Source organism: Psittacula echo, assembly GCF_963264785.1.
Source record: "Psittacula echo genome assembly, chromosome: Z".
Lineage (NCBI taxonomy): Eukaryota > Metazoa > Chordata > Aves > Psittaciformes > Psittacidae > Psittacula > Psittacula echo.
In genome coordinates, this window is record NC_137742.1 from 12,604,386 (window position 1) to 12,616,989 (window position 12,604).

Below are 12,604 nucleotides of genomic sequence, written 5' to 3' on the forward strand. Positions count from 1 at the left end.
CATGCTGGCTGCAGGCAGTCTCCAGCCTACCATGACAAACAACCTGAGCACTCTGGAACAAACAACTTGTTTTCAGCTGATAAGGACACTGGCCCATTTCCTCCTGCATTTCTTTTATGTTGTTTAGCTATCCCAGATGTAGGAAGAGAAATAACAGTGTCTAATCTCTTGCACCATACACTCTCCTCCCAACACAGCAGGCCATAAGTAACAGTAGCATGGCTTGCTACTGATACCTCTGCTGTCTAGTAGAGGTGAGAAAATCCAAAGTAAGCATCCACAGCACAGCAACCCTTTCAGTTTTGTTGTATCTAACCTCATGCTTTCTCCCATCTACACAAACAGTTTTCAGTTTCATCACCCAGAAGTCCCAGGCATCAGCATGCTCCTGATGCAGGTGGGTGCATTTGTATGTTCCACAAACTTCCTTACCCAGTTTCACACAAGCAAAAATAGGTATTGGACAGGAGAAAACAAAAAAGAGCAATTAAAATCCACAAATACAGCCAGTTCAGGTTTAATCTGTTATAATCCCTGTTACTAGACTGCCATACTCCAGCCTGAGTCTTTCTATTCAGGCAGCCTTAATTCTCTTGCTGCCAAAAAAAAGCTGCCTGGCTTTGTGACGTACTTGGCTGTAGCTGAAGTCTGTGGGATGTACAAGTGCTCTGCACTTGAAATTCTCTCTCTTTTAAAAATATATGTATTTTAAAGGTGCTTAACATTAAAAGCCTAAATTTGACAATTCAGGCCCCAATTTTTGTCGCTCTCATTTTAATCACAACTAACATCTCAGTCTACCCCTTCGTGGACAATCACCTATCATTTGGACATGATCTTCTTGCTCACAAATTTCTACTGCATTAATGCCAAGTGCTTTCAGATACAAGTTGTATCTAAGAGCGGATTGAGTTGCGGTGGATGCTGAGTTAGTTGATCAGTTTTAAAAGGATTTTTCAGCTTTGCAATAAAATGCTCATGTTTTAGGCATAAAAGTTGTGCAAAATTATACTCTTTTGTCATGCATTCTTAGCAAAACTGCACTTAGAAGAATAAAGTGAGATTGTTCCAGACATTCTCTTATTACAACAAAAAAAGGACCAAACCCTAGGTAAGTATCCTGAAGTCTTATTACAGCCACGTGATATAGTACAGGCTAAACACTCATCCTTGTCAACAGGATGGCAACCAACAAGTTATACTCCCAACGCTCTGCAGATACTAAAATATCAGGGACAGGCACAGTGTTATTTATTGTGATTAAAATACTTTAAATCAAACCCAGGAGAAGTCTTGAAGTTCCATTAAAACTGCCAGATAATACAAAAATGTCTCAACATTTGGCTTCCTTCATCCTTGATAATTAAGTGAGATTTTATGATGCTCATCACATGCTTGCTCAGTGGTTCTCCAAGGCTCTTAGCACCTCTCTGTAGAGCATTAAGACACTTCTGTGTGGCTTTAGAAACAAACACAGCTTCTAGCCAGGTTTAAATGTTTTGTCTTAGCAAGTGTGATCAGACGTAGCGATCCTATCACACTGAAGTTCTGTGTTTTCTGATTAGTAACTGAACAGGACCCTCTGGCACAGATTTAATAATGTTCCAGGCATCGTAATGCATGAGACCAAGCAATGATTTTCCACTAACAGCAAGAATTTCGTCTCCACTTTCTATGTTTCCAGACTGCTCCGCAGCACCACCTAGGAGCAAAAGAGAAAAAAAGTCAGTGTAAGAAAATACAACCTAAAACCACAAAAAAAAAGAAAAAAAGAAAAAGGTAAACCCACAAAAATTTTGCTTTGCACTGTGATGAACAGCAAATAAACCGTCTTTCCCAACAGTGGCAATTTCAGTACAAATCACTTATGTTCAGCTCAGCTCCAGCAACCTATCCCATGCTGTACCTCACAGAAAACATTATTTTAACCAAGATAAATTGTTGTTCTCAGAAAAACATCTGGTTTTGAAGGAAGCAGCATGAGTGCATGAAATATGCTGTACATTATCTCTGCAGCTGTATGAAAACATGGTTGATTAAACAGACACAGAGGTTGTATATGGCTTGGAGGTTTTTTCTCTAATGGAATTTTAATAAGCAAATAATGCAGTAGATTGTAAAACCCAGGTAACAGAGATGAACAAATGAAATACAGCAAATTTAGGACAAACACACCAGACACAGAAACAGGTCGTAAAGAGGGGTGCACCCTTGACTGCTGATGAAATTATGCTTTCTATAAAGATAATTTAACTAACACCAGCCATCACAGGGAGGGGAAAAGGACTGTATCTGAGGATATAAATTAATAAGCTAAAAAATTTAACATGCCTTTTACCCTTAGAATAATTTTCTAAAGAGGGGAAAACAAACACACAGGCAGAAAATGATTCAGAGCAATTCAGAAAATAACAGTGTGATTTTTCTCTTTCTTGATGAGAGAATAAACCACAGAAAAGTAATCCTGCAAAAATGCTGTGCACCTGCAGCTTCTTTGAGAGTTTCAGCTTCCTTTCTGCGAAGTGAATCACAGACTAAGACATATTAAAATGACAGCATAGTTCTGGGATCAGTCAGTTCCCTTTCTATGCGCAGTTCATGTAAGTTTTACCCACTGACAGATAAAGCATCCATGAGTGGCAGTTTTTGAATACGAACATCACATATTCTTAGTGAAAGCTAATACTGATATCTAACAGAAAAAAAAAAAAAAAGGAAAAAAAGAAAGAAAAAAGGTATAATAATTGGGTGTAATGCAGGATGGTGCTTCAGAACCACACTGATTTTCTGCACTGTGGTTTTCTTAGAAAAGAGAACTGGGCAAAGCATGAACTTCTCAAACTGTTATATATGATATTACTCCTGTAATTTAATGTCTAAGAATAGTGGGCAAGCCCAGGAAGGAACTACATCCTATTTAGTAAATCAGATTGCTCCACAAACATTTACTAGCAGATGCAATCCCGGGAGTATTTCTTTAAATAACCACTTTGACTAGTAATGGTAAAAAACGAGGGCCACAAAAATGACTCGTTTCAAGAAAAGGAATGATCCCAAGAATTAAGATGTCTATACAATGCACTAAAGGAAAACTGCGATAATATTCACTGCATGCTTGTAGTACCTTTAAATATTCTTTTCACAAGCAAGGGCCTATCTCCAGCAATGGAAGCTTTTCCACCATCAAGACTGAATCCCAAGCCAGCAGAGGTTTTCAGTAATTCAACGCAGATGACATCATTCATATCCAGGTCTGGATCTGTGACAGAATATACACATAACATATTGTTATGCAGTTAACAGTAAATTGCAAGTTGTGTTTGGTTGGGTTTGCTTTTGCTGCAGTGACAAAGCAAGTCAGAGTTCAGTTCATATTCAGATTAGAACATGTTGCCACCCAGTTTCTCAGAAGTGAATGTGTATTATTGCAGCTGTGAAGGGGAGACAGTACAAAATGCATTTATGCACAGAGATATTTTAATTTCGTATGTTCAGCAAAAACCTGCCACAGCTTTCCCTTCTCTCCTCTCCCCCCCCCCCCCCTCAAATTAAAGCTTAGCAAATTTAGCAAAGACTCTAAACATCAACAAAATAACTGAAAAAAATTACAAAAACATTGAGTGGAGAGCATTTCTTTTTCCTTATTTTGTTCCCATTGTTAATTCAATGAACCACATTTTCTTAAATAACAGTAATACATGAAACATTACACCAAACAAACATGTTCTATCCTCTCTAAGAAACATCTGTAATCACTCACCAGTGTGAAGAATTGTTTCTGGTCTCATACCTATGAAAATAACCATAAATACCTGCAGGGTGCATCCTTACACAGCAGATACTTTTAGAATACAATATTGCCGTAGGTGACAAAATATTTTTTTGCTTATGGGGAAGCAGATCTATAATTTTGGAAAACAAGATCCTCTTTGCTCTGTGTGAATGCAAAAAATAAGCAGTCTGCATTATCACAAATTACTGCTATCATTATTCCAGACAACTTTAAATGTTATCTAAAACATCTGAAGATGTGCTTTGCCTCACAGGATGGAAACAAGCTGTTAACAACCCGGTAATATGTTGTTTATGCGATAACGTTGCCCCCTAGTGCCTGCTTCCAGCAGATAGTCTGCATCTGTCAACGTGAAGAAGCGGCGAGTTTCGGGTAGAACGTAATGCTGTATTAATTACATATATTATATCCATGGGAGCAATTCCAGAAAGTCTGGTCCATTCATTTACAGACTGCTTCGTATTTCTTTTAAGCTGTATTATAAAACGTGGTGAAAGCATAAGACAAGAAAAACTGCTAAAGAAACAAATAGTAGCGATTATGTCCAACGGGTTAAAGCTGGGTGAGTGGCAGCTCTGTATCCTGGTTTTGGGGTGGTCTGAGCTGAGTGCCTAGTATAGCCCTGGAAGGCAGGTGAAGCCACATCAACGAGCCTCTCAGCATAGGCTGTAGCCACTGCCCACTCCCTCCCTGGGACACTGCAGCAGAGCAGGACTGAAGGATACAGGTACTAAGTTGTGTCTTAATTCCACAAACAATTTGAGAGATCTGTTTGTAACACCCCATGTGCTGCCTTCACACTTAAATGCTGTCTTATTCCCAAATAGGAACTTACTATTCCACTGATACATTTTCTACTTAAAGTATTTACCCGTAGTTTCCTACGTGATGGCTGACGTCAACTGGGTTTAGCTCCACTTACTGTAATATCAAATAATTTTTTCTATGTTTTTAGTAGAAACAGTATGAAATCTGCTATTACAAAGAGCAAATTTAGTCTCTACGTATAACAAACTGCAGGGTTTCAGACATTCCTTGAAGTTGTTGGGGTTTATTGTTTGCTTGTTTTTGTTTTGTTGTTTGGGGTTTTTTTGGTTGTTTGCTTTCTTGCACTGACTACTGTTATTACTTAAAAGGAGTTTATCCTGGATTGGAATAACATGTGGAATCACTAACTTCAGTAGAAATTGGATTAGGCCCTAAATGCCCTCCTAAGTTTCTCCCTAGTTACGATATTTAAAAAACCCAACCTAAACTGCATTTAGGCTCCAAAGAGACTTTGCAGCCTAAAATTTAAAGGTAATTTCATTTGCTCCCTTCAATCACATAAGGCACAGATGCTTTTAATCTAAAACACATGGATTTTTCCCCTTCAGTCTGCTCTGCAAGGGAATACTTCCAAATGTTCTTGGACAAAGATCATACCTGTTCTCATTTCCATGGAAACATCCTTTCCAGACCCCACACATTTTCTGCCAGTAGCTGATATCTCAAGTCTGGAGGGGTTGTTTGCTTTGTCTTTTTCCTTCTGGATGACAACGACTGCATATCTGTACAGTCTCGCCTGATGAAGAGTATTCAGGACATCCCCATGGACTGAGTTCTCAAGAGACTTGCCGTTGATTGACAGAACAAGATCTCCTCGATGAATAGTCCCTTCTTGAGATGCCACTCCCTTTGAAAACACTCTGTGGACCTACAAGAAAGATTTTAGCTTCAGGATGCTTTAACCTCATGACCACACAGAGTGCTCTACTGGCCAAGGGCAACATGGAAATCATACCAAAGTTTGCAACCAGTGCCCACTGTCCGGATATCAAACACACAACATTTGTTCCAACAAACACCCTCAAATACTAAAGCTTAAGTGACCGGACAAAAACTGCATTTCAGGATGGGGGAGGAAGCAGAGGAAAAGATGCTATTATTGCATGGTTATTTCTAACCCAAAGACAACCAAAACCACTTAGAGAATTGTCATGGTTTAACCCCAGCTGCCAACAAAGCATCACGCAGCTGCTTGCTTACTCCTCCCAACCATGGTGGGATGAGAAGGAGAATCAGAAGAAAGTAAAATGCATGGGCTGAGGTCAGAACAGTTTAAGAACTACAAGTACAATATAATACTAATATTAGTAATGATAATTGTAATGAAAAGGGAGACAACAAAAAGAGAAATAAAATTCAGCAATAAAACTGCAAGCGATGCATAGTAAAATTGCTCACCAAGCACAGACTGGCTCCCCGCTCGTCCATGAGCAACAATTGGCCCCTCCCCAGCAAACTCCCCCAGGTTTATATACTGAGCATGACTTTATACAGTATGGAACATCCCTTGGACAGTTTTGGTCAGCTGTGCTGGCTATGTCCCCTCCCAACTTCTTGTGTTGCTCCAACCTTCTCACTGGTAGGGCATGAGAAGCTGGAAAGTTTCTGTCTTAGTATAAACACTACGTGGCAACAACTAAACATTGGTGTGTTACCAAGATTATTCTCACCCTAAATACAAAACACAGCACTGTATCAGCAGCTTTACCCTCTACCCAGCTACTTGGAGCACAAGTCTTGTGAGGAATGGCCGAGGGAACTGGTGTTGTCTAGTCTGAAGAAGAGAAGGCTCAGGGGGAACCTTGTCGCCCTCTACAACTACCTGAAATGAGGATGGAAAGGGGAGGTGGATGGTCTCTTTTCCCAAGTAACAAGTGACAGGACAAGAAGTAGTAGCCTCAAGTTGCACCAAGACTGGATATGAGGAAGAATTTCTTCACAGAGAAGGTGCTCAGGCATTGGAACAGGCTGCCCAGGGATGTGGTGGAGTCCCCATACCTGGAAGTGTTCACAAACTACGTAGATGAGGCCCTTAGTGACATGGTTCAGTGGTGGACTTGTCAGTCCTGGGGTAATGGTTGGACTTGGTGATCTTAAAGGTTTTTTCCAACCCGGTTGATTCTGTGATTCTAGGAAGAAAACTGACTCTATCCCCAGACAAAACCAGGATACATCACAAACCTGTAACATCACAAGTCACTTACACCGTCACTGAACTCTTTTAGAGTCTTCAGTTAACATACTTCAAGTAACAGGTTAAACCCATAGCTGTGCTACAGCAAACACAAAGAACAGAGTTGCAGTGTGCAACACCCACGCCCAAAATTTGCACTGACTAGGACATGTATCCTGTGCTGTTTTCAAATGCACACTTCTAAGTGGTGCATAGCATCTGTGCACTGAAAGGCTCTGACTGCAGCTGTACAAGTATTTAGCTGAACATCTCAATTTGGCTGATAAATGCCATGCAAATAGATGCAAAGGGATGATTCAGTGGATTGAAATGCATTTTTTCTAGAGAAAAAAAAAAAATCTCCACAAAAAGGAGCAGATTCAACTTCAAGTAAAATCCAGCAAGTGCAGCTGAGACTTAGATGTGTGCCGCTTACGGAAAGGAACTGCCTGAAAGACTCAAAACCCTGTATTTAAAGACTTGCCTATAAGGCACTGTAATTTTAGCAGCCAGAATATGGTCTGAGGCAGCAAATCTGTGTACACAATTCTGCATGGCATTTTCTCTAGGAATTTATCCTAATAATTATCCTTATACCCAGATTAACAGTGAGGAATCAGATGCCTTTTGGCTCCTGTTCCCTCTTGTTGCAGGGCCATGCTGAGATGGGCACCTGCCACAACCCTACAGAACCAAGGACATAAATCTCCAGCCAGCCTAAGCAGATATTCAACGCTGGAATAACAGCTTCAATAACATATATTGACACCCAAATGCGAGAGGTAAATGAATACAGGGTTTCTGTCCTGCTGCTTTCCCTCAGAAGCTCAACTCCTCAGTACCTTGAAGCTCACTAGGCATTTCTATTTCTGCACCCAAGTGTGGGCAGAACAGCCTACCTAAGCAGCTCAGTACCCAGTGGCAACCCTAAATCCAGCGAGGGACCCAGAATCCCAGTAGGTCAAGGACATGAAAATGGTTCCCTACCCAAGAAGCATGCTTCACACACAGTGAACAAAGAGGATCTAGAAAGAGAAGGAGCTGACGCTGTTTTGGTCTCACGGCTAATGGCATTCAGGAGAAAGATTTCATTCGCTACTCAGCCTGAGAGAGATCAAGATCCTAATTTTAGTTAGTTTCCCAGTCTCTGGGGTGGGACACTGTTGAGCCTTTCTCCTGGTGGCAGCTGCCACTGCAAGTTGCTGGCCCAGAGACAGGGAACACAACCTTTGCTACAAGAGAAGTAGAAGTGAAGTTCCCTAGACTGTGACCATGTTTTAACTCAACCACTGCTTAATGTAAAATACGTTTCATAGAATCATATCATAGAATCATAGAGTGGTTTGGGTTAGAAGGGACCTTAAAGCTCATCTAGTTTCAACCTCCTTTCCCTAGTGGAACGGCTACCTTCCACTATAGTGGAAAGGAACCTTACACTAGACCAGGTTGTTCAAAGCCCCATCCAACCTGGCCTTGAACACTTCCAGGGATGGGGCATGCACAAATTCTCTGGACAACCTGTCCCAGTGTCTCACCATTGGTCTTGTCTAAGACCAAAAAAACAAAAGATCCTTTCAAGGGTTGCTGTAGGCCCCAAAGACCTGAGGACATAGCCTCCTTCTAATCTCAGAACTTAATGAATCTCTCTCTTTCAGCATAGAATTCAAATTGTCTGTAAAGACATTGAAAAGAAATTGTCATACGTGACACTGGTTGTCTTATATTCTTCCATCTCACTGATCTGGTTTTGAACAGTACAAAAAGTGCTTTGCGTGACTTTTTACACACCAACATCACTTAATGGCACCAGAGAATACCTTTGGTTCAGAATGCTGTACATTATATGCTTATACATAAAATACATAATATTTTGTATTTATACATAATATACATAAGTATATGCTTAAAAAAACCCAAACTCCATCATTTACTGACCACCTGCAGTCAAATTTATGATGTGAAATCCAGAATGTTTGCTGAAGTCTGAAACAGGATTTGCAAAATCCTCCAGAAACTTTGCTGTGGAGTTTACCTTCCAAGGGCTTCAAATGAAGATTCAGATCTAGCTAATCCCCTTCAGTAGCAGACCTTTAAAGACTGAAGGCATAATGGGCATCCATCTCCAACAATAAAAATTACACTTCCCAGACACTGATTGCAGTAGCAGATGGCATACAGCCACCTCTGAGAGACACTGTTTAATGACTTTGAATGACTTGCAATGAGTCTTGATAAATGGGCACTTGATCTTATCACCAGCCTGTTTTAAAGTGAGCTTTCTAAAAAAATGACTTGTAGCCATCACTTACTGTGACCGATTTCTGTTCCAGATCTGTTCCTCCAGCAACACTAAATCCCAGGCCAGCTCCTTCTTCTTTGTGCAAGACTACAAAGTATGTGTCTTCTTTGCTCTAGCAGAAGAATGGAGGTGGAGAGGATGGGAAAAGAAAACAAAAATCAAAGATCAAGACCAAGGTCCTGCACAAATGACAAATTCTCAGTACTCAACTCAATGAATTGAAACTGAGACATTAAATGCACTTCTGCTCTCTACAGATGAGTATTAGCCATAGATAACTCCTCAGGTGACACAAAGGTTTCTTCAGTCAGTTCAAGGCTGGAAAGCAAAGTCAAAATTAAGATGGTGGAAGGGTATTAAACCTTGAGCAGCCTAATTTTCACAGGCTGTAACCAACTGCATTGCTTGACATTTTGCAGTCAAAACTGAATAGTCCCCATCCACTTTCTGGGCCAAGCATTGTACTTTCCAGTGAATAACTAACACTTTTGCTATTGATTTCTCCCTCACCTTGAAAAGCAGCTAAAAAGATGTAATGCAGGGCAATTGCATTACCTTCTTCTCAGCAGTGCTGGACAGGGTCAGTGGCTACAAATTGAATCTGGAGAAGGTTAGATGGGACAGCAGGAAAAACCGTTTCACTTGGAAGATGAAAGTTATGAGTCTGTTAATGATCCAAAGGGACTAAGCTATGCTGTTGTAACCGGAGCACATAGCACAGGAAAGGGACTGGTGCAGGGCTGAACTTGGCTCCAGACCAGAACAAAGGTGTAAAGCCGATTTCTTCGAAGGGATGGCCTGCTGCCAAAATACAGAATTTGCTATGAGAAAGAAGTAGTCCTATCCAGCAAGTCTGGTGCTGTCTTCTGAACAGTTACTAGGACAAAACCAGACATTATTACAGAAACCACAAATTTATTGTGTAAGGGGGACTATAAGCAGGCATTTGGTGTAGCAAGGGGCTATTAAACATCAGTGGGGCAGAGCATGAGAAGTGGAGAGTAGAAAGCAGGGGTCTCAGCTTTTCCAATCCAACATCAGTCATTTCCAGAAACTGCCAATGCTAAAATTAATGGGACGTCACTAGAAATTAACCTATAATCTTTTTAGCATGAAATGACACATTTAGTTCACTAAACTCAATATTTTGACTCAGTGTTCGCCTTTTATTTGTTTCAAATAGCACAGGGAACCACAGATTGTGAAAAAAAACCCAATAAAATATTTGGTCTTGCTGTGCACTGTTGAACAGTGGCCCTGGAAGGTTTTCTGCATTAGAGGCATCCTTTCAATTCATAGAGCCAGTGTCAGAAACTGATGACACCCGGCTCCACATCACTGATCCATGAGTGCTTGAGGAGACAGGAGCACTCGGGGTTGAACTTCTTAGCCCACAGTCTTTTGTAGATATTAAGACCCTTCTCAACTGCACTCAAGTGAGAATAACTATGTTAGGCTAGAAACAACAAAATCAGTAAAAATACTAGGCTAGCCCCTTTCAAAAGGCAGTGAGGGTAAGGAAAACATACACGTATCTTTGATCATTAAGTATTTTAGTAACCCTTTTTGTTCAAAAGGTCAAGTTCTTTCCAATCCTTGCTACCACGACTTACTCTGCTTACACTGGGAAAGAAAACAGAAATAACAGAGGCTCAGATGCTAGAGAGCTGTGTGAGGTCTACATGTCCTGGGCCAGTCAGCAACACAGACTGAATCCTGTCTTCCCATTGTTGAGATCATGCATTTCCTCCCTCCCCAGTTGTCATTGCTGTCCCCAGCTAATGTGTACTGTGGGGCACAGAGACCTGGCTATGGATGCTTATTGCTCTACTTGGCCACACAGTGGACATACAATGCCTCCAGTGACTATCGTTATTTAGCCTGTTAGCCAAAGATCATTGGTCATAGAGATTTAAACAATAAAATGCCTGTATATTTCCATTTTACTTATTTATTTATTTTTTAGTAGTAGCACTTACTAAATGCTAGCAGTAAATTCAGCCCTGTTCAGAGCAAAAGATGATGACACATTCTTTCCGGAGAAGCTCTCAGTCTCAATCAGGCAGTCCATCTCATTTTTCAGCAATTGCATAACTATGAAGAACTGTCCTATTGTACATTTAAATCCCGCATTTGACTAGCATAACATTTTCCAGTGTACGTGCCATACTGGGATTAAACATGGATGAGAAACTATGCAGACAAGGAGCACATTCCAAAAAGTGTTCAGCTTTATAAACATTTGTGTTCTCTAGCTTTGAAAAGTGGCATAAATAAATAATCTCTCCAAGACCCCATGCAAAATAATTTATAGAATGCTTAATTACCTTTGGCCAGAAATACAATACAATCCTAATTTTATCAGTAAACCTACCAAACCCTCTTGGCTCACCAAGATCTGGGGACCTGCAAGCTTTGGCTACACTCTCCATGGAAGGAGGTAAAGCTGTGTATTATGGGGAGGTCCTGTTCACCCCCAACCTGTTCCACGTCTGAAACAGCAACCTTTGTGAATAAGACTCAGGAACGCTTTAAAGGTAGCTCAGCCAGCAGTTATGCTGACCAGATGGCAGTTTTCCCTCCTGTGTTGTTGTTATTTTATCAACTTCTCTTCTGATTTTAAAGCGATGTGGATGTATTCCACAAACACTGCGAACAGGGAAGTAATGTCCTGGCAACCATTCCACTTTGGAGACCTTCTTTAAACACCTAGATAATTAAGCAGGTTATTTTAATGCAATAATCATTTACCACAGAACAAAAAGGTCATAGGAGTTTCTTACAAACACTCCAGCAATCACTTTCTGGTGTTGCAAGCTACCAGCTCAGCATTACACAAAATAAACACAATTTCCATCACTGCAGCTTCTAGCAAAGGTGAGTGCTTCTAGGCATACAGAAGAACACAGCTTCCCTTGCAATGTAGTGAAAGTCAGTCTTACCCAGATGGTTGGTAGAAAGCTAAATTCTGACGTGCAATTATTGGCAAACCCAGTAGCTCTCAGCTGTAATGATGACTTCAAATGAAGGCATACTTCTCCACTTAAAACAGGTCTATTTATTGTGGCTCAAAAGTGCTTTTGCACTGGACAAACAATACCCTTTCTTACACAAACTATTCACATCTATTATCGGTTTATAGCAGGTATTCAAAAACTAGCATTAGTAAAACTAGCATCAACTGTAACCAACCACAAGACTACTAAAGGAGGTCTGAAACTGTTTGGAAGAGATTTTATCCACCTTTAAGAAAACCCTTTAAAATGCTGTCAATAATCTAGTTTTCCCTTCCGGAGTTTTTTTACCTTTACTTGTGCTTTGACGACTTGGAGCATAGCAGCAATGTCACATTTTGGTACTACAACTGACAAAACAGACTGCAGTTTTTGCTGGTCCAGGGTTGAGACAAGCAGCTGATCCAAGCTAAAATGAAGAGGAAAATATAAAAGACAGCTTTATATTTCTAGACCATGTAGAGATATGTTTCAGGTATACAGTGTAGGTTGCATTA

At 40.5% G+C, this 12,604-nt stretch overlaps 1 protein-coding gene across 1 annotated transcript in view; it reads right to left on the reverse strand.

Moving 5' to 3' along the window:
• Nucleotides 1–1,404: 1,404 nt before the first annotated feature.
• The window catches only part of PDZD2 (PDZ domain containing 2), a 140,063-nt gene continuing 128,863 nt past the window's right edge, over nt 1,405–12,604 (reverse strand). Inside the window, exons 20-24 of the mRNA XM_080638103.1 lie at nt 12,399–12,516; nt 9,104–9,205; nt 5,219–5,489; nt 3,125–3,259; nt 1,405–1,702 (exon numbers count right to left, since the gene is read on the reverse strand). Of these exons, the coding sequence (XP_080494229.1) occupies nt 1,536–1,702; nt 3,125–3,259; nt 5,219–5,489; nt 9,104–9,205; nt 12,399–12,516 (793 nt within the window). The 3' untranslated portion in view covers nt 1,405–1,535. The remainder of the gene's footprint in view (nt 1,703–3,124; nt 3,260–5,218; nt 5,490–9,103; nt 9,206–12,398; nt 12,517–12,604) is intronic.